Raw genomic sequence first — 23,493 nt, 5'->3', positions numbered from 1 at the left:
CACTATAATCTCTAACTTTCCCAGAGAAATTCTATGTAGATAGACAGATAGCAGCAAATTTATCAAAATATAATTTACTCCCTGCGTGCGTGCGTGCGTGCGTGCATGTGTGTGTGTGTTCACAGCCATCAACTTATGCTTTATGTAACAGTTTTTGTTATAGGTCTTTAAAAATGAAGGAAAACATACCTGCAATTTGTAGCAAAGCATTGTCTGTAACACCACAGTAGTTCCTAGCAGACATCTGGGATAAAGAATAGGCAGCACTTATCACACCAGAGCTCTGTCAGACGTGGTTTGTTTTTGTTTGGTTTTCACTCTAAGACAAACAAATATGGGAGTGAACGACTGAAGAGTCTTGGTTCTGCACTTTCTGTCAAGTAAGAGCTATTGGGTGTCAATTACTTACTTATGCAATCAGATCATCAACCTAGAGCACTTGCTGTACTGTGCCCAAGTTCTCCTGAACCCTTCATTTTTCAATGAACTATGTAGATAATCCAGCCAGTCAACAGAAATCCAAAGTAGTGACAAAACCCTAGGTCAAATGCCTAATAAAGTTGAACAAAGCTTTGCACTTAGCTAGTGCCTTCAAACATCACAATAACTGACATCTGAATAAAAATCTTTATGGTAGAGCAGTTCTTGGTCCGTTGGCCCCTGTGGCATGGTGCAGGGTGGACAATATTTGGATTATAGATAGAAGTGCCCAGTTTTGTGAAACTGCCCGCCGAATGGTGTGTGTTCGTGACTATGGTGGTTGCTATTGCCGTGGACTCACTTGTAGATTCGTTTTCAGCTTTTCACTCTTTAATAAGAGTCTTTCCTCTCACTTTCTCTTTGTGTTCCCCTCGCTCATTTACAAATAAAACAAACTAACCCTTTCTCTGCTAGGGATCTTTCTGAAGATGTGAGGAGAAAAAAATAAATGATTGTTGTCCTACTGTGACTACTTCCAGGATCCCAAACACCAAGTACATGAAAACCTGAAGATGCTCAGATAACTTAGAGAAAACCGAGGCAGTATTTGTATAGAACTGACCCATGTCCCTTACACATACAATACTTTAAATCATTGCTGGGTTACATGTAACACTCAGTACATTGTAAAGGTTATACTGTATTGTTTAGGGGATAACGACATGAAAAAGAAATGTGTCCATATTCAACACAGGTGAAGTTTTTGTGAATATTTCAGTTCAACCATAGGTAAGGAGGGACGCCTGTACTACATTTGTGTCACGTTTCCAATAAAATAAAGGTTCCCACAGTCTCTCTTGTCTTGAATTCATTTTGCACTGTACTTCAACCTCCTCCACTGGTTCATTTAACAAGAGGCTGTACATGTTCAGTATTCCCCTTCATAGGCAGAACTAGAGATCTGGTTATAAAGCACACAGTGGCTCAGTTCCGGCAACACAGAGGCAACCCTAAAGAGCTTCAAGTTGGACTATGCTGATTTCTAGACAAGAGAAAGCCGACGCAGAAAGCGGTAAGACCCCAACCAGTGCGGGTAATTTGTTAGCACCACTGGCTTTTTTAAACAGAGTCCACTTTTATTAAGTTATTCTTGGCTATTAGGGGAGCGGGCTTACATTTAATCTTATCTGCCTCATCGTTTGAGCTGTCCACGAAGAACATCTTGCCTGTGCACAGGGAGACGATAATTCTTTTGTATTCCTTTCTGAAATTCTGGTTCAGTAGTCCATATATAATCGCATTGAGGCAGCTGTTGAAATATGCCATGTAGTAACTAGCCACGAAGAGCCACTCTGGGATTCTGGGGACCATGGTGGCAGGGTCTGAGGCCACAATGAGCCCTATGAAGTTGAGTGGAGCCCAGCAAATGGCAAAGAGCACGAACACGACGAACATGGTGACGAAGTTCCTGAAGTCCTGTGGCTTCAGTTTGGGCTTGTTGTCAGGTTTCACCCTCCGTCTGACCTGAAGAACCAGGATCCAGATGCGTAAGTAGCAGAAGATGACGATAATCATGGGCACGAGGAAATGGAAAACCACCACCGCTATCGTGTACACCGAGCTGACAGACTGGGTGAAGGTACAGGAGTAGATCCGGGGATCGTACTGGAGAGTTCCGGTTTGCAGGTTGGGCATGATGGCTACGAGCGTCAGCACCCATATCAGGAACACGTAGCAGAGGGAGTTCTTGTTACTGTAGAATTTGTCGTACTTGAGACTGTGGCAAATGTAGCAGTAGCGGTTAATGGCGATCCCGGTGATGTTGAATATCGAGCCGATGACACTCAACCCCATCAGAAACGCACTGATTTGACAGTGCAGAGATCCCAGATTCCAGCCATTGTTAAATATGGATGTCAGCACCAAGGGATATGGGTAAATAGCCACCACGAGGTCTGCAACAGCTAAGCTCACCACAAACATATTTCCTAAGAGGGAAAAAGGTATAAAACACAGGTTAACACCAGTATTACACGCATTGCATCTTTAAATATATGTTAAAGAAAGGGGGATTGGAAAGATAGCCAGTATAACCTGCCGTGCAAGCTTGAGGACTGTATTTTGGATTCTCAGTACCCATCTAAAAGCCCTGTGGGTTTGGATACCTGCCTATAGTCCCATGCAAGGGAGGTGGAGACATGGGATCCCCAGAGCAAGCTGGCTAGCCAGATTAGTAATAGCGGCAAGCTCCGGGTTCGATTGAGAGAGCCTGCCTCCAAAAAAAAAAAAAAGAAGTTGTAGAAGGACTGAAGAAGACATCAGTGTCAACCCCCAGCCTCACACCCATGAACGTACACATGCATACATGCATAGAGACATGCAAATATATATTCTCACACAGCATATATTCTTCCATATTGCTAAAGAAAGGAAGGGGGAAGGAAAGAAGGAGGAAGAGACAGACAGTCCGGGGAGGTAGGGGAGAGACAGGACAAGCTCTTTCCAAAAACGTGGGTGACCTGAAACCATGTGGCATGAATGCCACGTGATATTTGAAATAAATACCACCAATAAGCTTCAATGTGGCCCTTGTTGAGTCACGTCCACTTTCTGAATGTCTGTATTCCAGGCCATTCCATTTTCCAAAGCATGGGATTTCAGACTATATTCTCTTCTTGTGACCAGTCTCAAGATCATAACACATTCACGCCGTCTTCTGTTTGGGGGGTCTCACCTGCGAAGTCTGACATCAACTTTACTTCTCAAGTCTGCCATGAATTCCTTCAATTCCAGATCTCTGATCTCTCTGGTTCTTCCAAAGCTAAAAGGGGCTTCTAGCTTCTGATGTTGAGGGGCGCTATATATCTTTGTCTTAAGAGAAAAGGGCTCCACCATCAGTGTCTGGATTTGAAGATGGTGCCATCTCTGACTAGGTGTGGAACTGGACCAAGGCATTTCACTTTGGCAATGTTCCATTCCTTCTCCTATGATACAGAGATGTTGCAACGTGTCTCCTTTCTAGTGTCAAGTGAGCCTCAGATGAGGCAATGTATGTCAAGCACTGTGCACTGTCTGCAACTCATATGAAAATTGTTAATGCTCTGTAACTCTCTCCCCCAAACCAAAAGGAAAGGAAGGCATTCTCCTGTATTTATGAATAACCAAATAAGAATATTGAACCCCACATATTCTGAATCAGTGGTAATCTTCTACTAATTTGATAATGGAACACATTTTCAGTGTATAGAAAAAGAACTTATCTAGCTAAGTTGTATGAGATGTTCTACCAATATAATCTTTTTTTATGTGGCTTTAAAAAAAGCTTTATTTCTTAATATCCTTTCTCTTTTGAGTTGCTCCTCAATCCAGTTTTGACAATTTTATTAATTTTTTTCAAGCCTATCCTAAATGGATATGCCCACATCCTTTTCTTATTTGCCCAACCAGAGATAAGCAGTTTCCCCTGTGAAGATGCCAAAATTATTTTATTTATATTCCATCTAATTTGGAATAGGTTATAATACATTCCATTCAATAAGAATTTAGCAAATGCATATAAAGAGTTCTGGGGGGACTGAGTAAGAACAGGCAGGAAGACAAAACTAACAGAATCAAGAGCAAGTTTGTAAGTTTGTTATCTATCTATAGAAAGGAGTAGAATGCTAACCTATGTGGAATGACACAGAGTTGAGAATGGAGTACATGACCTCAGGGGCTAGGGAAATGTCCCAGTTGGTAAAAATGTTGGACACACAAGCAGAAGGACCCAACTTTGGATCCCCAGCGTGCCTGCTTGTGGAGGTAAAAGGTTGGTGCTGAGCATCTTCTTCCAATGTTTTCCTCCTTAGTTTTTGAAACAAGGTTTCTCCTGATCCTGGAGCTCATCTATTGTCACAACTGTAATCACAGTGATGGGAAGACAGAGGTAGGTGGGTCCCAGAGCTCACTGAGCACTCATTTTAGACTATAGATGAGCTCCAGGGTCAGGAGAAACCTCGTTTCAAAAACTAAGAAGGAAAACATTGGAAGAAGATGCTCAACATCAACCTTTTACCTCCACAATCATGCACACATGTGCACTCCCCAAATATATGCACACACCAACATACATGTACTATGCCTACCTCCACCACCACCCCAGAAGAATACATGGCCTTAAAATGTCAATAATTATGACCAAATGATATAGTACTATTACCTGGTTGTGTTCTTAAGGAAGGAAGGAATGAAAGAAGGGAGGGAGGGAGAGAGAGAGAGAGAGAGAACTCTTCCTCCCCAAATCTCCTAAATATAACACATGTGAACATTACAGCAGGGGAGGACAAAGCCACCTGATAAACACATCTACATAGACTCTCTGGCTTAATGTTTCCCCAAACATTTGTAAAATGAGATTAATCCAAAGAAAATTAAACTAATGATTTAATTAATGTAGTTAATTGAATACTAATAAAGCACAATTGTTGTAAAAGACATGAAGGATCAAAGACACACACACACACACACACACACACACAGAAACTCAACTATGATGTTGTCTGTGGTTTGAATTTTAAGCTCTTTAAAAATAAGTCTACACTAAGCCATTTTACCACATACCATTCTGGGTTTAAATGTACTGTTTGGATGTTACGTCAGTGTGTAGCTGGGTCTCGTACATTAAACATCATTTCAAACTACTAAATGTTTCTAGCGAAAATGGGCTGACTCCAGAATTTAACTATTTCCCTTGTCATTTAAAATTACCTGTGGGGAAAAATAATTTACCATGGAACCTTTAGTCTGGACTCATCACCAGCGTTTTCAAGAACTGACTTTTAAAGAACCTGGGGAGATGGGGCAGAGGGCGCTGTGACTTCTGCACAGGCATGAAGACTCGAGTTAATTCACTCCCGTAAAATGCCAGGCATGGCTATACACACCCACAGTCCTGATGCTGGAGTGGTGGAGATACAGAATCCCCGAATTATTAGCAAACCATTTTAGGCAAGTCGGTGAGCTCTGGGTTCACTGGGAGATTGTGACCCAAAAACAAAGATGGAGAGTAACTGATACAGATCTCCAGTGTCTACGTGTGGCCTATACACACACATGCACAGGCATGTACTGTACATTTATACATACATGTACACGTATGCATGCGTATGCATACACAAATGTAACATACAGAAACATAGATATGCATGCATCACAAACAGGCACACAAAGAATTTACTTTTATAACAATTTTTTTTTTCTGAAAACTTTCAGCACATTTCTTACGTCATAACTGCTTTTCATCTTCTTTCCTTAATTGCAGTTCAAGAAACTTTCATTACAAAGCTTACTTTGTGTCAAATGTCTGGAGGTAACAATGTAATTTACATGCTCAAACACATGAAAAGTCCCTGGGGATGCTGTTTGAGACACAAACAGGAGGAATCCACACACTCTGGGAGCAGAGTCTAGAAACGAGGAAAACCAGGTTTACAAAGAAGCATGCAAATATCTGCCTTTGGAAAGGGCAAAATCTGTCTAGTTGAATCCAATACCCCTCCTTCCCCGACCTTGATGAGCTGTCTCTGGTCTTCTTCCTGGGAGTACAGGTATATGGGATACTTTGTTCTGACTTGAATAAAAGCGAATCCTAGACAATGAATGGTATTCCCTTATAGGATGCTGTGTCCACTGTGATGGGATTTCTCAAGATATCTTCTAACTAAGGAATTCATTGTGCAGTAATAGGGACATGCTCTTGGAATTCACTGGGCTTGTTATGTTTCCCACCTTAGAATATTGGTTTTGAAGGTTCATTTAAAAACTGATTGGGTCACCCTGTGGATGGGATACCCCAGGGTGGGATATGAGTGTCAAATCTATGATTAATCAATAGTATTATTAACCTCATCCCAAAGATTCACTGGTCCATGGCGGATGTTTTAGTTTTTACTCTCATAATCACACCAGTGACTCCTTACCAAACTGTTTGCTTCCTGCCTCCCTCTGCCCTTACAACTTTAGGCTCCTTTGGTCTTCCAGGCATGTCCACCCTGCCATCCTGCTGCCCGTGGGCCACGTGTGTCCTGAGATATCAGTCTGGCCCAACACCTGTATAGATGAGAACATTGTGCTGCAACATCAGAGGCCTGGACAGCCTCGAGAGCCTAAAAGCTTAGCTCCAAAGAAGAAACTCTTTCACCAGCTCGGGAGCCCGTGGTTTCATTAGACTGAAAGTTGAGGGTGACATTTATATACTTTGAGCTCCTTATTTCAGTGGATCAATGGGAGGGGGCTATTCCTGTAATCTGTCTTGATTATCAATAAGGAAGACAGATTATCATTACACACAAGACCCATAAAGTACATATCTCAAGGGCAAGAAATGCTAGGAAGTTTCAGTACTCCCATATTTCATGAATAAAGCCAATGGGGATATTAAATAGAACAAATCAGGCAGGTATGTCAATGTCCTAGAGACTTAGAAATGAGTATATGAGCTACCTGAACAGGCAAGGAACCATGATGTGTGGAGGGAAAAGAAAGTGGGGAAAGGAAAGTATTTAAAAATATTCATAATGATCATGTGACCAACTGCAGAGATGAACACTAAAGTAATCACGAATATTTCTTGTTCACCATGGTTCAGTTGTGACCCTATTAACCATTGGTTTCTCTTTCCCTTAGCTATTGGCCTGCTGTCCAATTTGTGGCAGCAGTGAAGCCTGTATTTCAGTAATTAAACTGTAGGGTATAAATGGGGACTGTGATTCGATTAGAAATTAATAAAAGGCATGTAAAGATGAATAAAGATATGGCTGTCTTGGGGAAAGAAGGTTGGTAGGTTCCAATTTTCTGAAGAGCGGTCCCATTTTGTCATACAGAAGCATCATTTTGGTGACTCCTTTATTACGAAGTTGTCCTTTGACTAAAATATCTACTTGTCAGGGTGCCATGAGGGGGACTACTATTTTCGTGCTATGTTGAGTCACATGTTCCCAGAATTCCCTTCCCCGTACAGCTATGGGTTAGTGTGAGCATGACTCACAAAAGAATTTTTTACATAACACAAAAGGTGAGAACGAGGTGTCCGCTGTACTTTTCATGCTTGGGAGTTTAAAGCGGTTTGTTAGACACTGATGTAGTTCCTCCATGAAGTCAGCTCTGAGAGAGTTTTTAAGAGTCCTGTTGTGGACCAGATTCTTAGGGCTCATTTGTCTCTGTTGCTTCAAAGAAGAAGCCATCACTCAGACACTGCAGAGGACAGGCACCAAAACTACATGGAGAAACCCTGTCTCAAAAGACCAAAATACTTACACACACACACACACACACACACACACACACAGAGAGAGAGAGAGAGAGAGAGAGAGAGAGAGAGAGAGAGAGAGAGAGAGAGAGAGATACAGAGAGAAAGAATGGAAGAAAATAAAATCTGATCAGATTCAGTACAATTCATTTTTAAGTTGTGGATTTACAGGTCATTGTGCCACCACCTAACTTGCTTGTTGAGTAAAGAAATTTATGCATTACTTAATATTTGTTTATGCAAATGAGACATGGATCAAAAGGATATACAGGTAAACCCTGACTGAAGACTAGCTGTACTGACCATTACCCCTTTTCTAACTGTGTTTAGGCTGGCAGAGAGACCCCGCCTTCTTCAATAGAAACACACAGGCTCTAGACCATTGGAGAGGCAATCAATGGGTATTTCTTTTTTTTTTTTCCGAGACAGGGTTTCTCTGTGTAGCTTTGCGCCTTTCCTGGAACTCACTTGGTAGCCCAGGCTGGCCTTGAACTCACAGAGATCCGCCTGCCTCTGCCTCCCGAGTGCTGGGATTAAAGGCGTGCGCCACCACCGCCCAGCTTGGGTATTTCTTAAAGATATGCTGGTGCATGCACAGAACTCTGTGTGGACTGTTCAGTTCTCTTAGTCTGCTCTGGAAAGTCAGTTCTTGATCGGTACCTGCATTTTTTCTCACCTCTCAATTAGGTTGGCCAAACAAGTTGACTATAGTGGAGGTATGGTATCTTAGAAACTTTCACTGAAATTTAATAGCATTGCAGACAAGAGAAGATTTTAGTTTTTTGTTTGTTTGTTTGTTTGTTTTTTTCCTTCCCCCCTAGTTGAGATATCCAAACACTTATTCTTCCAGAGAGTTACAAATTTATGACAACCACATTGAGTGTTTAGTCTTGGAGAATGGGATAGGAAAGAGTGCTGAATATTACCCAAATTATTGCAGCTAATTTGAGTTGTTTATGCATACAACTGGAAAGGATACTTACCTGCCTTGAGATTGAGCTGTCTGTGTGTTGACTGAATTGAATATTCATTTGGAGAAATTCTCATGGTATTCCTACAGTGTAAGGTAGAATATGATTGACCCTTAAATTTTTGATGATGTGTCAGAGTGAAAGACTTGTGTAAAGGATGGCTTCTAGAGGATGAAGAGATAGCTCATTGGGTAAGGGCACTTGCTGTGCACTCATGAGGACACGAGTTCAAATCCCCAGCAATTGACAATACCAGGATGTGAATCTAGGGGGAAGCCTGTCTTTAAACTTGGGGTGCACACTGCCGGTAGTCTCTGAGAAGATGCTTTTCTAAAGCAATCAGACTTTTTCAGTCCAGGAACATCAGATACTGCCCCTGGGATTTGATGTACACAAAAAAGAAAAAGTAAATTGCCTTTTATGTTCCCTTGCACGGTTCAAAGAATATTCCTTAATCCCCCTCTGCATCTCTGCTTTCTCTTGTCATATCACTAACATTCATCCACGTGGAATTGGCTAGACACAATAGCTTTAAAACAGATCTTTTCATAAACCTGGCCTCTTGAATCTGAATCTATGAATTTGCCAAAGTTCAGATGTTCATCAAAAGAAAATCTGTGTGAGCAGTCATCAATGGGTCTGTGGTCTTGCTTTCTTCACAGTTAAGATCCAGGCTGAAAGAGGAAGTAAATAGGAATTGGCCCACTGAGAAAAAACAGTACCTTGGTAGATACACACAGGAGAGCCACTGATTTCTATTGTGTGGGTGTCACTTAGAGACTCAGAGTACAGTACTCTATCCAGAAAACCATTCTTGAGCAACTGCTGTGTACTAAGTTCTGTGCTCATAGGAGCCTCAGGCAGGGTCCTGGATCTCATTGTTTTAGAGGGTCATAGCTTCCATGTGATTGTGTGTGGTTATGTGTTGCTTTGCTGAAGGGAGTGTAGATGGCCACTCCAAATGAGGATAAAAGGATTAAAGAGCCATGTCAAGAACATTTAGAATTAATCTTTCTCCCTACTAAGCTTGATTAGTTTATGGGCGAGACTAAAGTAAGCAGTTTCTCATTTTTCTACCAAGAAGCCAGCGGCTTCCTGAGAAAACCACCGCAGGTCATTATGAGAAGTTTCCTAGGAAGGAAACTCAAGCCAGAGAACTGGCTCTCCTGGTCATGCTGGGGCTTGGCAGGAGGAACTCTAAGCCAGCAAGGAGAGCAGAGTTAGGCAAGGGAGAGTGAGCAAGGATGGGAACTCTGGTGGAGCCGGGCTTAGCTTAGTCTACAACTAGGATCCTCCGGGCATAAATCCATCCCCAGCATTGCCGTTGCTGCAGACCAGGCTTTCTGTCTCCCTGTATCAGCCACTGGTCACTGAGGGCAGTCACCGGAGAACCAAACCTCTGTGAGCCTACAGGGAGTGTGTGGGCCTCAGAAATTTCAGAGAGAAACGGGGCTTCTTGGCAAAGGGGATCTGAGACAGGCATTAGCAACAACCTGGGTAAAGCCTATAAAGAAAGGAGAGTAAGCAGATGTGAAGACCAGGACGGAGGGCCAGGGCTTCTTCTACCAGCATTCTGAAGAGAGCACTCAGGCAGAAACTCGTTATCTTCGTATTATAGCAATGTACAGAGGGTCGATGGGAAAAGGTTAATGGAGCAACTTTATGGACCAAAACCTAAAGTTGGCCTTGAACTCACAGAGATCCACCTGGCTCTGCCTTCCGAGTGCTAGGATTAAAGGCGTGCGCCACCACTGCCTGGCCATTCTTTCTCTTAATAGTCAAACCTAGTGATTATACAGAATCCTTTGAAGAATTCTAGGTATTTTTTGAAACAGATTTATTGAAAAAAAATCTTTATTTTAGATAGTGTTGTGGATTATATACTTCAGCTATAGTTAAGAAATCCAGATTTACACATCCTGAAACTTAATAAAATACGTATTTTGCTTTTAATTATGTGTATGTGTGTGTGTATCTGTGCAGGTTTGGACACTTGAGGTGCCTGTGTAGGCCAGAAGAAGGATTAAAATCTCCTGGAACTAGAGTTACAGGTGGTTGTAATACTTGGTGTTGAACTTAAGTCCTCTGCAAGGGCAGTACATGCTCTTAACTGCTGAGCTATCTATTCAGCCTCTCACAATCTGGAATATTTGGTTACACACACACACACACACACACACAGAGAGAGAGAGAGAGAGAGACAGAGAGAGAGACAGAGACAGAGAGAGAGACAGAGAGACACAGAGAGAGACAGAGAGAGATACACACACATATACAAATATATATTTAGTTAGTAATGATTATAATACATATATAAGTTATAATACCAAAGAAATTGCATGTGAAACATCTCTACCTTATTGTCTTCTTCATTCCTACTCTTAATCTTGTAGACCCTCCATTATCATCTAGCATTACCATTCCCTTCATGCCCATCCAGGAGCTCCCAGTGTTAAGGAAAGGGCAGAGACACACACACAGATGGCTATAGCATCAACCACTGATAAAAACTGCTGCAGGGAAGTTACTATCATGGCAGAGTCTGTGGGAGCATTGGGGCAGGAAGGGCCTGTTCCATGCTGAAGGATGATGAATGTCCCTCTGGAAAGGGCTTTAAAAATGAAAAGACATCCAACAAACAATGTATAAGGAACACAGGCTTCTTATTAGCCAGAGTTTGGGTAAGAGGAGTCTCCACAGGGTCATGTGTGGTAAACATTTGTCTCCAGGTAGTATTTGGGGAGGCTGTGGAAACATTATGAGTTGAAGCTTGGCTAGACAGTGCAGGACACTGGGTTACAGGACCCTAGGGATAAGTTATCTATGGCCCTTTTCTGACATACTATCTCTTTTGTTCCTGTTTGCCATAAAATGAGGAAGATAGTGCTGCCCTGATTGAGCTGCCTAAAACATGGGACAAAGTCACCAAGGACTGGATGAGAGGAGGATCTGTGGTTGGTATATAAAGTGAATAAAAAAAATTTCTTAATAAAGAAAAAAATCAAAAAATTAAAAGCAAACTAAATAGAACTAATCATTGAGTGCATTATAGAAATACAATAATACCATTATTTGTATATAAGTTCAAAACAACAGATAAATAGATGGGTGACTAGGTAGACAGACAGGCTTGTGGGCAAGTAGATTGTGAGGCAGACCCCAACTTCATCTTCCTAGGGTATGCCTTGATATTATAGTCTTAACCTCATTGACTCAACAGAGGAATTGAGTACCTCATCTCCCAGACATACTACACACCGAAGTAGTCATGAGACTCAACTTGGATCCTCTGATTTTAATCCCTGGGCTCCTTGCATTGCCCTAGGCTGAATTGTCTTTGTTCTAGAATAAGAAGAACTGTTTCCTTGGCTGTGAAATTGGGGTCCCAGTTTTCTTATCTACCGGGAGAGACTGTGATGTTAAACTGTGGGAGTGTGCTTTGAAAACTGCAGGTTGCACTATATTATGCACTTAGTTATGGAGTGTTAGGTCAGATTTTCTACATAAGAAAATAAGCAGAAACCAAACCATAAACGCTATACTGTGAAAAGTGTAACAGAAAACACAGTTTTATCAATTACCTGGTTTAATTTTTCTCAAGCTTAGAAATGTTCCTAACACAAATCCATCTATAAAGTTTCTAAAATTCCTGCACTGTTGGTCTGGGAAACTAATTCATATCATTGTTGGCATTCGTTGGATATAGATACAATACATTATTTGATTGTAAGCAGAAATAATCAATCAACAGTGGTCATCAATTTTTGTTAATCAATTATAGGTCAAGACAATAAGAGAGCAAAGTTTTACCACAAATTTAGATTAATGATATTTTGAAAAACCGGCTCAGCCTGCTGCTTTTAATTCATCCCAGAAGCTGTATTTTACTAATACTCTGATTCTCTCATAATTGATGTCCATCATAACATTCACAGTGAGAAAATGCAAGAAGTAAAATTCATTTTTGTGGAAAATATTTCTGAAAACATAAGATGATTTAAAGACATTGTCCCAGATACCTACTATTTTAAAATAAATTCCTCTTGAGATTTTTTTTTTCAGTTATCTGGTGTGTATATTTTATTCTCTTGTCTAGTATTCTTTTCAGACATCACAGAACATTGGTGTTCAAATTGCTATTAAACCACCTGACAAGCCACTCTTGTGACCCTAAAACAGATGTGCTGAGTCGATGCAGCAGGAGGCAACACCTGGTTCTCTATTTTTCAAATCCTTCTCATGAGTAAAGCTCTAATTTTCACTATCCCTGGGAAACAGCGGTGGGCCATGTGCTCACTACATGAACTTCAACTCTGCTGTTTTCTCCTTGAGCATTGTTATAAACTGAATGGCCAGGCTGGCTGCTGACTACGGCTGTTCCTCCCCAGTGGACACATCTTAATGGAGTCATGACAATTCTGATTTCTCTCCTTGGTCCATCCAAAATCAGCAGAGCTGGCTAAGTAAAAAGAGTTGGTTCCTCGTACACACCCCTTACTTGGCTCATTCATCACCAGAGCCCCTAACCCATCTTGCCAAACTTCACCCATAGTTTCTCATCCAGACAGCATCCCACCGAAGAGAACTTGAATGATTCTCTGTGGTCAGCTACTTCATCCTCTCTCAAGTAGGGAAAACTGCAAGAGGGATTTTTAAAACTCATAAATGTTCCTTGAAAGGGAGAGCAGATGTCATCAAGGGGCCATTTTCCCCAGAAGAGTGAGGTAGGTATGACATGGCAACCTGCTGACTTATGATAAGTTGGCTGTCTTCACCAAAGATGTAATTAGGGAAATCAAAGGACTTTAGAACTGGCAAACGCTTGACTGATCTTCCCCACAGAAGAGGTATTATCTATAAACACAGTGAAAACCTTGGAGTACAGACTTTGGGCCATTCGCTCTAGCAGCTTCCACTTCCATATTACCTGACACCACTGTCCCCACACAGGAGCATTTGACTGATGAGGAGCTACACAGGGCTGGCTATACAGCTACACCTTGATAATCACAGTAGATTGGTTCCATGGACCCTGTGGTACCCAGCTCCAAAGATGCTCGGGTCCCTACAATCAGATGACATGACATCTGCATTAAAAACTATGCACATTTCCTGTGCCCTTACATCATATTATTTATGGTATCTAGATAGCACAGTTGTTGACTGAGCAGATGCTATGACACATGCCTGACATCCCAGCTACTCTGTGGAGATTGGAGGATCACTGAAGCCTACAACTTAAGACCCAGCCCAGAAAATTAAAGCAAAACCAAACTGTAAATTCTATATAACATTTCTTACACTGTGCTGTTTGTGTAGAAGTTACAAAAACCATACTTGTCCATTGTCTTTGACCCTCCGTTGTTATGAATCTCTGGATACATGATACTGAGATATGTCGAGCTAACTGTACGTGTTTTCACCCTATCGCTGCCATGAAATTCATTCCCCATTGTCTATCTTGCCCTTGAATCCTTTTCTTGCTCCCTCAACTACCACTCTGTCAGATTCTCATAGAATTCCAGGGGTCTTGGAACTTAGAGTAAGGTAGGTGGCTTCCAAAGACTCATTGGGGCCACATAACAGTGCCAACTATGTTCCCTCAATTTGTTGCCTGGGCACCCAGGCCCCAGCAAGACAACTTTGTAGAATCCTGAGTTCTATAGAGCCCAACTGTCTATGCATGGAAGCCTACCATTTTGTTAATTTTCACCCTTTGTGCATATCCTATACAGCTTTCCTTGCTGGATAACTGAATTTTGAGGAGGCAGGATGCCGTTGCATTGTTTTAGGAAAAGTTTTATTTTAGTGTAATGTACATAAAGAAAAATGCACCACGCCAGAGCCTGCAATGCTACCTTTTACAAACCAAAAAAAAAAAAAAAAAAAAAACCACCCAAACAATAAAGTCCAAATGTCATTAATTTCTCCATCTTTTTCAAAGTATTTTCATAGGCATCATTTCACCTGATACTTGCAACAATTACAACAGAGCATAGTGCATAGTGTGGGACTCAAGTGTAGGCGTTATCCCTATCTGACCAATGTGGAAAGTAAGGTTGGACCACAACTGATTTCTTGGGTTGTAATGTACACAGTGAGAACATAACTTCTGGAAGCCTTCTCCTGTGCTACACCCACTGAAGATGTATCACTTCTCATTAGCAAAACTTGGAGAGAAAAAGAGCAGATAGTCAGTCAACCTTTAGCAAATGATTGGTTGCTTAAAGATGGTACCTGTTGTGATCACTCAGTCCCTCAGCTAATTAAGTATTGGTGATTTCTTCCTAGAGATATCAAAGGCCAAGCTAGTCTCTTGAGAAAAGGAAAAGGTTAAAAATAATTCTTCAATTATACCAGATTTCCAGCGGAAAGAATTATTGGAAAGTTCATGTGTTTTAGCATTCTTGTCTTTTTTTCTGTTCTCTATATTTCCCTTTTGAGAAAAGATTTATGTATTTTTATTATATGAGTGTCAGTGTTTGCCTCAATATGGGTATGTGCACCACATACATGCCTGGTGCCCATGGAGGTGAGGAGAGTGTGTAGGATCCCCTGGAATTGGAGGTACAGATGGATGTGAGCTGACATGTGGGTGCTGGGAACCGAACCCGGGTCCTCTGTAAGAGCTGCCTGTGATGTTGACCACCGAGCCATCTCTCCAGCCTATTTATGATCTTCCCACTTTTAAAACCAATGAAAAAACTGAACAAATACGCAAACTGAGCAGTCATTAAAACATTTGCTTTGAGACAGGGTCTCATACATAATGCCAATTTGCCTGGAACTCACTATATAGACTAGGCTGGCCTCAAACTCAGAGACCCACTTGGCTCTGCCTTCTACACATTGTTACGGGCCATGACACCTAGCATCAATAAAACTTTTAATAAGCATCTAACAACAGATTTGAATCAGCTATCTCTAGCTCTGATCCAAATCACTATTTTTGTTAAAGCCTCAAATGGTTTGAACTCAATGGTGGTGTATTTGAGCAAATAGCCCAGCTATAAAAACATGACGCTCTAAAGCTTTATGGATTAAAGCTCACCTAAGGTCTTCTGTACAAAGCTGGGTATGCAGTATATAGACTCTCCTCTCAAGGAGTTGCTTAGCCAATAAAGTCCAAAGCGGTAGGACAGTTGTAAGTACTGTGCCTGAGCCACTAGGAATGTGAACATTCTTTACAGGAAAGATCTTGTGCGATTCACACTTCCTCACGTAAGTTACAGACAGCAGCGACACACAGCGGGTGGGCTCCAGGCAGAAGCGCCAAGAATCAGCCCTTCCCGTCACTGAGCCTGCAAGACTCTGAGTATCATGCATCACTCTCTCTAAAATGGGTACGTCTGACACCCCACCCACCCTTGAGCTGACCAAAGAATTCTGTGTGAGGGTGCTCAGAGCCACATGCAGCCTGCAGAATGTGGCTCCTAGTTGATGAGGGAGTATGCTCTCCCAGGTATTCATTGATTGCCGTGCTGGAGATCAGACTGAGGGCTTTACCAATGGGGGGTGGGGGGCAAACACTGCCACTAAGCTATTGAATCCTGAAGACAGAATTCTAGTTTAAACCACTCGTTCATGAAAGGAAGTCATCCCATTTTTCTAAGGCAAACGGAAGTCATATTAGATGTCTTCAAACTAATGCTTACACTTTGCACAGCCTGAAGGGTTGCAGAAGCTAGGGCAGAGGGGAGACATGTTCTGCCTGAGTTTACGTTTTTTTCACCAGCTACCCGCTTTAGGACACAAATACCACTTTGGGCAAATATTTAAGTGAACGTCTTCCTCTCTACCCTTCTTCCAAAAGTTTGCTTCCAAACGAGGGACAGAAAACCAAGCCACCTGGCACCGTTTAAAGTGTGGGGGGAAAAGCATAGCTCATAAAGAACTGACTGACCTGCTCTTATCCAGGGTAACTGGTTCACCTCATTGCTCGAGGGAACCCCAATTTATAACTCAAACACAGAATTAAGTCTAGTCCTACACTATCTGTAAATGCATCCCTCGCTACAAAATCCTTTTTTAAAATGCAGGCTTGTTGGCTTGAAGAGCAAAAGTCATTTTGACCGTTCCACCCAGCATTCTTAGGACCATCCCCTCTACCCTGTCATTGGATGCTATTAAAGCTGAAAAATCTACACCCGACGACAACAGAAACAGTGACCGTCATTTTGGCAGCTCATGCATCTTCTATTTTAGCCAAGTTGGGAAAACTGATTTATATGCAAATCCAAACAATTGATGAGTTCGTTGATGTAATTTGAAAAGGTGTCTTGAGGAATTTACTCAACCAGTACCCTAGCTAATGAACCCAGGGAATCGGAAAGCTAGAGTAAAAAGACGCTCCTGAAGGAGACAGACATCATTTAAGAGTTTTCCACCTCTAGGGACTGAAGACTTGGGGATGATCTCTGACAAGGCATCTTAGAGGGACGGGGTGAAGAGAAGGAAGCACATATTCGCTAGGAAGAAAAATGATTCAAAGTCTGCTTTCCGAGAAGCTGACTTTCTGAAGTTTTCCTGGTGTCCCACCAGGGGGGTGCTAGGTCTGGGAGAGGTGCTGGAAGCCCCTACCTGCATTCCTGAGCTTCTTGTTGCGATACACAGACAGGATGACCAGCAGGTTGCCCAGGATGTCCACCACGATGGTGAAGATGAGGATGAAGGCCAGTGTGGAGGCCAGCCACGACGGCCGCGGCTGCTCACTCTCCCCGCCTCCTGGTGCCTGCTGTGAGGCATTGAGCAGAGCGCTGCCATTGGCCTTCATGATCCCCTGGGTGCCTCTCACCGCAGCACAGCCACGGCCATCGTCCTGTCGCCCCGCGCCCCTCGAGTGCCCAGCTCTGCTCCCGCCCTCCCCGCCACTTTTTATGGCTTGGCACAGCCCTCCCGCGCCTACTTTGCATCCTTGAGGCTGCTTTGCGGGCGATGCAGCCCGCTCCAGCCCCTCCCCGTGGACGGACACCCTCTCTGCACTTGGCCGCTGCCGCCTGCTGACACCTGCTGTCCACTGCCGGGCCACTTGGACTCCAAGGTCCCGCAGCGCGTGCACACTGCGCCCCCGTGCGGCGGGACTCGGAGAGACAGGTGGAGCCGTCAAGAGGAGGGAGACCACTCAGTTCCCTCCTTGGATCTGGACCTTGCACGCGGGACTGCCACAACGCACGGACTTGAACCCTAACCAGGACTGAAGTAGATAACTTAGCCACTAGATGCCCTAGATTCCCTATCGGCAGAGTGGGAATGAAATAGACTCTAACTCATCAACTTTAGAGATGTGCAAGATGAAAATAATAACAAAATTAAAAGGACACCTTGTCGCTCTGACAAAGCACCATTGTAACGTCTGTGCTGGAGGTTTCAGGGAATTAAATGAAAAAAAAATGCAAATATTTGCAGAAGACTGGTGTGAACATTCTTTTGAAAAATATCAGTGAGAACAGGAACATGAGGTGAGAAAAGCTGATAGAGATCCACAATGTAAGGTTGCTGGGGAATGGATTAGCCAGCTCTGTACAGCCAGAAACAAAACTCCCAAACCTTCTGAGACCCAGGAAGGGAGGCTTACACAAGCTAGGGAACATATGATGTTCTCATACCGAACACTTAAAATTTCCATGTTCTCACTATATTTTGTACCAGCCCAATTCCCAAGCACCTCCAGAGTTCCTTTGAAGAGTCAAAAGAAAATGGGGGAAAGGAAATTTTAATAAGATAAACACAAGAAAAATGTGACCTTGCAATATCAAAATCTACATTACAAATTAACCAATGAGGCAGAGGGGCTTGAGTCACAGCCCTGGAGGCTGAGACAGGAGGATGGACGCCACTTTGAGGACACAATCAACCAGTGCCCTAGTGTACAGTCCTGTCTCAACACGGGCTATTAAGGCATGCCGGTACATTCATCAACAATTTCAAGAAGAAATGAAATGCTGGAGAGAGGGGCCTGAACACATTGCTCGGTTGATAGAGTGCTTCTCTAGTATTCGTGAAATCCTAGGATCCATTCTTAGTACTGTATAAACTGGATATGGCAACTCAGTCATGTAAACTCAGCATCCAGGAGTGAAGGCAGAGGGTCAGAAGTTCAAGGTTATGCTCTGCTATTCAGGACAATCTTGGAACGTGTGAGATGCTGTCTAAACAATAAATAAATAAATAAATAAATAAATAAATAAATAAATAAATAAATAAATAAAACACAGATTTAAGAAGGCGACCATTTAAATTAGCAAGAAGAGGAATAGATGACAAATATACGTTTAAGGAAAATGTGGGCAAACATTTCTATAACCTCAGGGTGGCAATGGACTCTCTCGGTAAGCATGGGCAACAAAGCAGGACAGAAAGCCATCATGAGCATTGGAAGGACAGTGACGGCTGTCACCATCTGAGCTAGGGCTTCTTGATGCTGTGACACTGTGACACTATAACACTGTGACACTGTGACACTGTGATGCTGTGACACTGTGACACTGTGATGCTGTAACACTGTGACACTGTGACACTGTGATGCTGTGACACTGTGACACTATAACACTGTGACACTGTGACACTGTGACGCTGTGACACTGTGACACTGTGACACTGTGATGCTGTGACACTGTGACACTGTGACACTATAACACTGTGACACTGTGACACTGTGATGCTGTGACACTGTGACACTGTGACACTGTGACACTATAACACTGTGACACTGTGACACTGTGACGCTGTGACGCTGTGACACTGTAACACTGTGACACTGTGATGCTGTGACGCTGTGATGCTGTGACACTGATGCTGTGACACTGTGACGCTGTGACGCTGTGACACTGTGACGCTGTGACGCTGTGATGCTGTGATGCTGTGATGCTGTGACACTGTGACACTGTGACACTGTAACACTGTGATGCTGTGACACTGTAACACTGTGATGCTGTGACACTGTAACACTGTGATGCTGTGACACTGTGATGCTGTGATGCTGTGACACTGTGACACTGATGCTGTGACACTGTGACGCTGTGACATTGATGCTGTAACACTGTGATGCTGTGACGCTGTGACGCTGTGACACTGTGACGCTGTGACGCTGTGACGCTGTGACACTGTGATGCTGTGACACTGTGACGCTGTGACACTGTGACACTGTGATGCTGTGACACTCCAATGCTGTGACACTGTGACGCTGTGACACTGTGATGCTGTGATGCTGTAACACTGTGACACTGATGCTGTGACGCTGTGACGCTGTGACACTGTGATGCTGTGACACTGTGATGCTGTGACACTGTGATGCTGTGATGCTGTAACACTGTAACACTGTGACACTGTGACGCTGTGACGCTGTGATGCTGTGACACTGTAACACTGTGACACTGATGCTGTAACACTGTGACACTGTGACACTGTGATGCTGTGACACTGTGACGCTGTGATGCTGTAACACTGTAACACTGTAACACTGTGACACTGATGCTGTGACACTGTGATGCTGTGACACTGTGACACTATAACACTGTGACACTGATGCTGTAACACTGTGATGCTGTGACACTGTGATGCTGTAACACTGTGATGCTGTGACACTGTGACGCTGTGACACTGTGACACTGTGACACTGTGATGCTGTAACACTGTGACACTGTGACACTGTGATGCTGTAACACTGTGATGCTGTGACACTGTGATGCTGTAACACTGTGACGCTGTGACACTGTGACGCTGTGACACTGTGACACTGTGACACTGTGATGCTGTAACACTGTGACACTGTGACACTGTAACACTGTGACACTGTGATGCTGTGACACTGTGACACTGATGCTGTGACACTGTGACACTGATGCTGTAACACTGTGACGCTGTGACACTGTGACACTATAACACTGTGACACTGTGACGCTGTGACGCTGTGACGCTGTGACACTGTAACACTGTGACACTGTGATGCTGTGACGCTGTGATGCTGTGACACTGATGCTGTGACACTGTGACGCTGTGACGCTGTGACACTGTGACACTGTGACGCTGTGACACTGTGATGCTGTGACGCTGTGACGCTGTGACACTGTGACGCTGTGACACTGTGACGCTGTGACACTATGATGCTGTAACACTGTGACACTGTGACACTGTGATGCTGTGACACTGTGACGCTGTGACGCTGTGACACTGTGACACTGTGATGCTGTGACGCTGTGACACTGTGACGCTGTAACACTGTGATGCTGTGACACTGTGACGCTGTGACACTGTGATGCTGTAACACTGTGACACTGTGACGCTGTGACACTGTGACGCTGTGACACTGTGATGCTGTAACACTGTGATGCTGTGACACTGTGATGCTGTGACACTGTGACACTGATGCTGTAACACTGTGATGCTGTGACACTGTGATGCTGTGACACTGTGACACTGATGCTGTGACACTGTGATATTGTGATGCTGTGACACTGTGATGCTGTGACACTGTGACACTGATGCTGTGACACTGTGATGCTGTGACACTGTGATGCTGTGACACTGTGATGCTGTGACACTGTGACACTGTGACGCTGTGACGCTGTGACACTGTGATGCTGTGACACTGTGACACTGTGACGCTGTGACACTGTGACGCTGTGACACTGTGACGCTGTAACACTGTGATTCTGTGACACTGTGACACTGATGCTGTAACACTGTGACACTGTGACACTGTGATGCTGTAACACTGTGACGCTGTGACGCTGTGACACTGATGCTGTGACACTGTGACACTATAACACTGTGACACTGATGCTGTAACACTGTGACACTGATGCTGTAACACTGTGACACTGATGCTATAACACTGTGACACTGATGCTGTAACACTGTGACGCTGTGACACTGATGCTGTGACACTGTGATGCTGTGACACTGTGATGCTGTAACACTGTGATGCTGTGACACTGTGATGATGCTGTGATGCTGTGACACTGATGCTGTGATGCTGTGACACTGATGCTGTGATGCTGTAACACTGTGACACTGATGCTGTGACACTGTGACGCTGTGACATTGATGCTGTAACACTGTGATGCTGTGACACTGTGACACTGTGACGCTGTGACGCTATGATGCTGTGACACTGTGACTCTGTGACACTGTAACACTGGCAAGTGAAGGTATACACAGAGGTAAGCAGTTGGCGGTGGCTGGGGGCAGGTTTTGAACCTAAGTCCCTCTGATTCCACAGCTTCAAACCTCATTTTTGAGTGACAGTATTTCTCAGTAAACTAGAATTGACCACAGAAATGTTTGAGTACTATAATGAAAAGTGTGTGTGTGTATATATATATATATACCATAATCTATTAAAACACAAATAAACCAGGGGGTGATATATGATGATGTAGCTAAGAATGAAGCATCAATAAACATAATGTATATTATTTATGTAAGTTTTATATAATAAATTTATTATATAAAATATTTTATAAAAATAATTTGTATAAATTATTTATGCAATAATTTATATATTAACATAAGGAACTTTTTCCAAGTGTCTGTAGATAAAACAAGAGCAATATGATTAAAGCAGCTAGACAATGATTAACAATGAAATTGAGAATTTGGATTATCACTGGTAGTATAGGGTATGCTTAGCAAACCTGAAGCCCTGGGTTTAATTTTCAGAACCATCACCTCAAAATCAGAAAGGCTCGATATCTGGGAAAACACACAGAGCCTTTTCCTCTATTTTCTCTCTGAAGTTCTTGTAAACTGCGAACTTAAAATAACAAAATTTGGGTTCGAGAGATGGCCCATTGGGTCAAATAGTCAAGTGTGAGGCCTGAGTTCTTTTTCCCCCTTTTATTGAAAAACATTTTTTTCTCGTACAATATATTCTGATTATGTTTTTTTTATCCCTCTCCTCCCCCCAGTTCCACCCGACCTCCCATCCCATCCCACCCCCTTTCTGTAAGACCTGAGTTCTTATGCCCAGAACCCACATAAAAGTGCCTCCATGTCCAGATGGGGAGCAGAGAGACGTGAACCTTCTTCACAAGTCCATAGTCTGCTAATGTGGTGTTCCCAACAGCGAACAAGGTGGAAGTCAGGGACTGATGCCCAAGGCTCAAGGTTGGTCTCTGACCTCCACACCTGTGCCTTGGCATGTGTGTGCTAGTACACACACACACACACACACACACACACACACACACACACACACACACCACATGCACGGTGGAGGTAGAACAAAACCTAAAACTATGATTTTGCTCATGTGGTTCATAACATATAGATGTATTAACTATAAATACTACAGGGCTGGAGGATAGTTCAAGTAGCAATGTGCTTGATACACAAGCCTGATGACCAACCCAAGTTCAATCCCCAGAATCTATATGAAAAGTCAGGGATAAAGCACACTTAGGAAGATCCCTAGATCTTATTGGTCATACAGCCTAGCCCTAGGTTCCAATGTGAGGTTCTGTCTCCAAAAACAGCTCTTGAGGAACAACACCCAAGGTTGGCCTCTGACCTCCACATACACTCTCGCACACATGTACCTGCTTGTACATGAACATGCACAAACATACACATACATACAAACAAGAAGGTCTGAAAAGTGGGGCACACGAGACAACTGATTTTTCATATCTATGGTTTATATTAAGGGCTACAGTGGACAAGAGCAGGTTAAGGGTGAATTTGTGACCTTTGTGGTAACCGCTATGAGATGTCACTTCTGGGCAACTTTAGTCTCTGTGCGTGACTCTGGACATGGACCCTGAAAGAGTGCCTGAGATCAAAGCCACCCTGAGAGGTGAATTACCTCAGAGGAGGGGT

At 43.2% G+C, this 23,493-nt stretch overlaps 1 protein-coding gene across 1 annotated transcript; it reads right to left on the bottom strand.

Moving 5' to 3' along the window:
- Positions 1 to 1,308: 1,308 nt before the first annotated feature.
- On the bottom strand, positions 1,309 to 17,548 carry Mtnr1a (melatonin receptor 1A). Its single transcript, XM_028881115.1, has 2 exons — positions 17,257 to 17,548; positions 1,309 to 2,408 (listed from the first exon to the last, which is right to left on the bottom strand). Exons 1-2 carry the CDS (start codon positions 17,447 to 17,449, stop codon positions 1,540 to 1,542), a joined length of 1,062 nt encoding a protein of 353 aa, XP_028736948.1. The 5' UTR covers positions 17,450 to 17,548; the 3' UTR covers positions 1,309 to 1,539.
- Positions 17,549 to 23,493: the final 5,945 nt, after the last annotated feature.

The sequence above is a fragment of the Peromyscus leucopus genome, chromosome 17 (assembly GCF_004664715.2).
Source record: "Peromyscus leucopus breed LL Stock chromosome 17, UCI_PerLeu_2.1, whole genome shotgun sequence".
Taxonomy (NCBI): Eukaryota; Metazoa; Chordata; class Mammalia; order Rodentia; family Cricetidae; genus Peromyscus; species Peromyscus leucopus.
The sequence above is the reverse complement of the archived record's forward strand: the minus strand, read 5'-3'. Positions and strand labels throughout refer to the sequence as shown.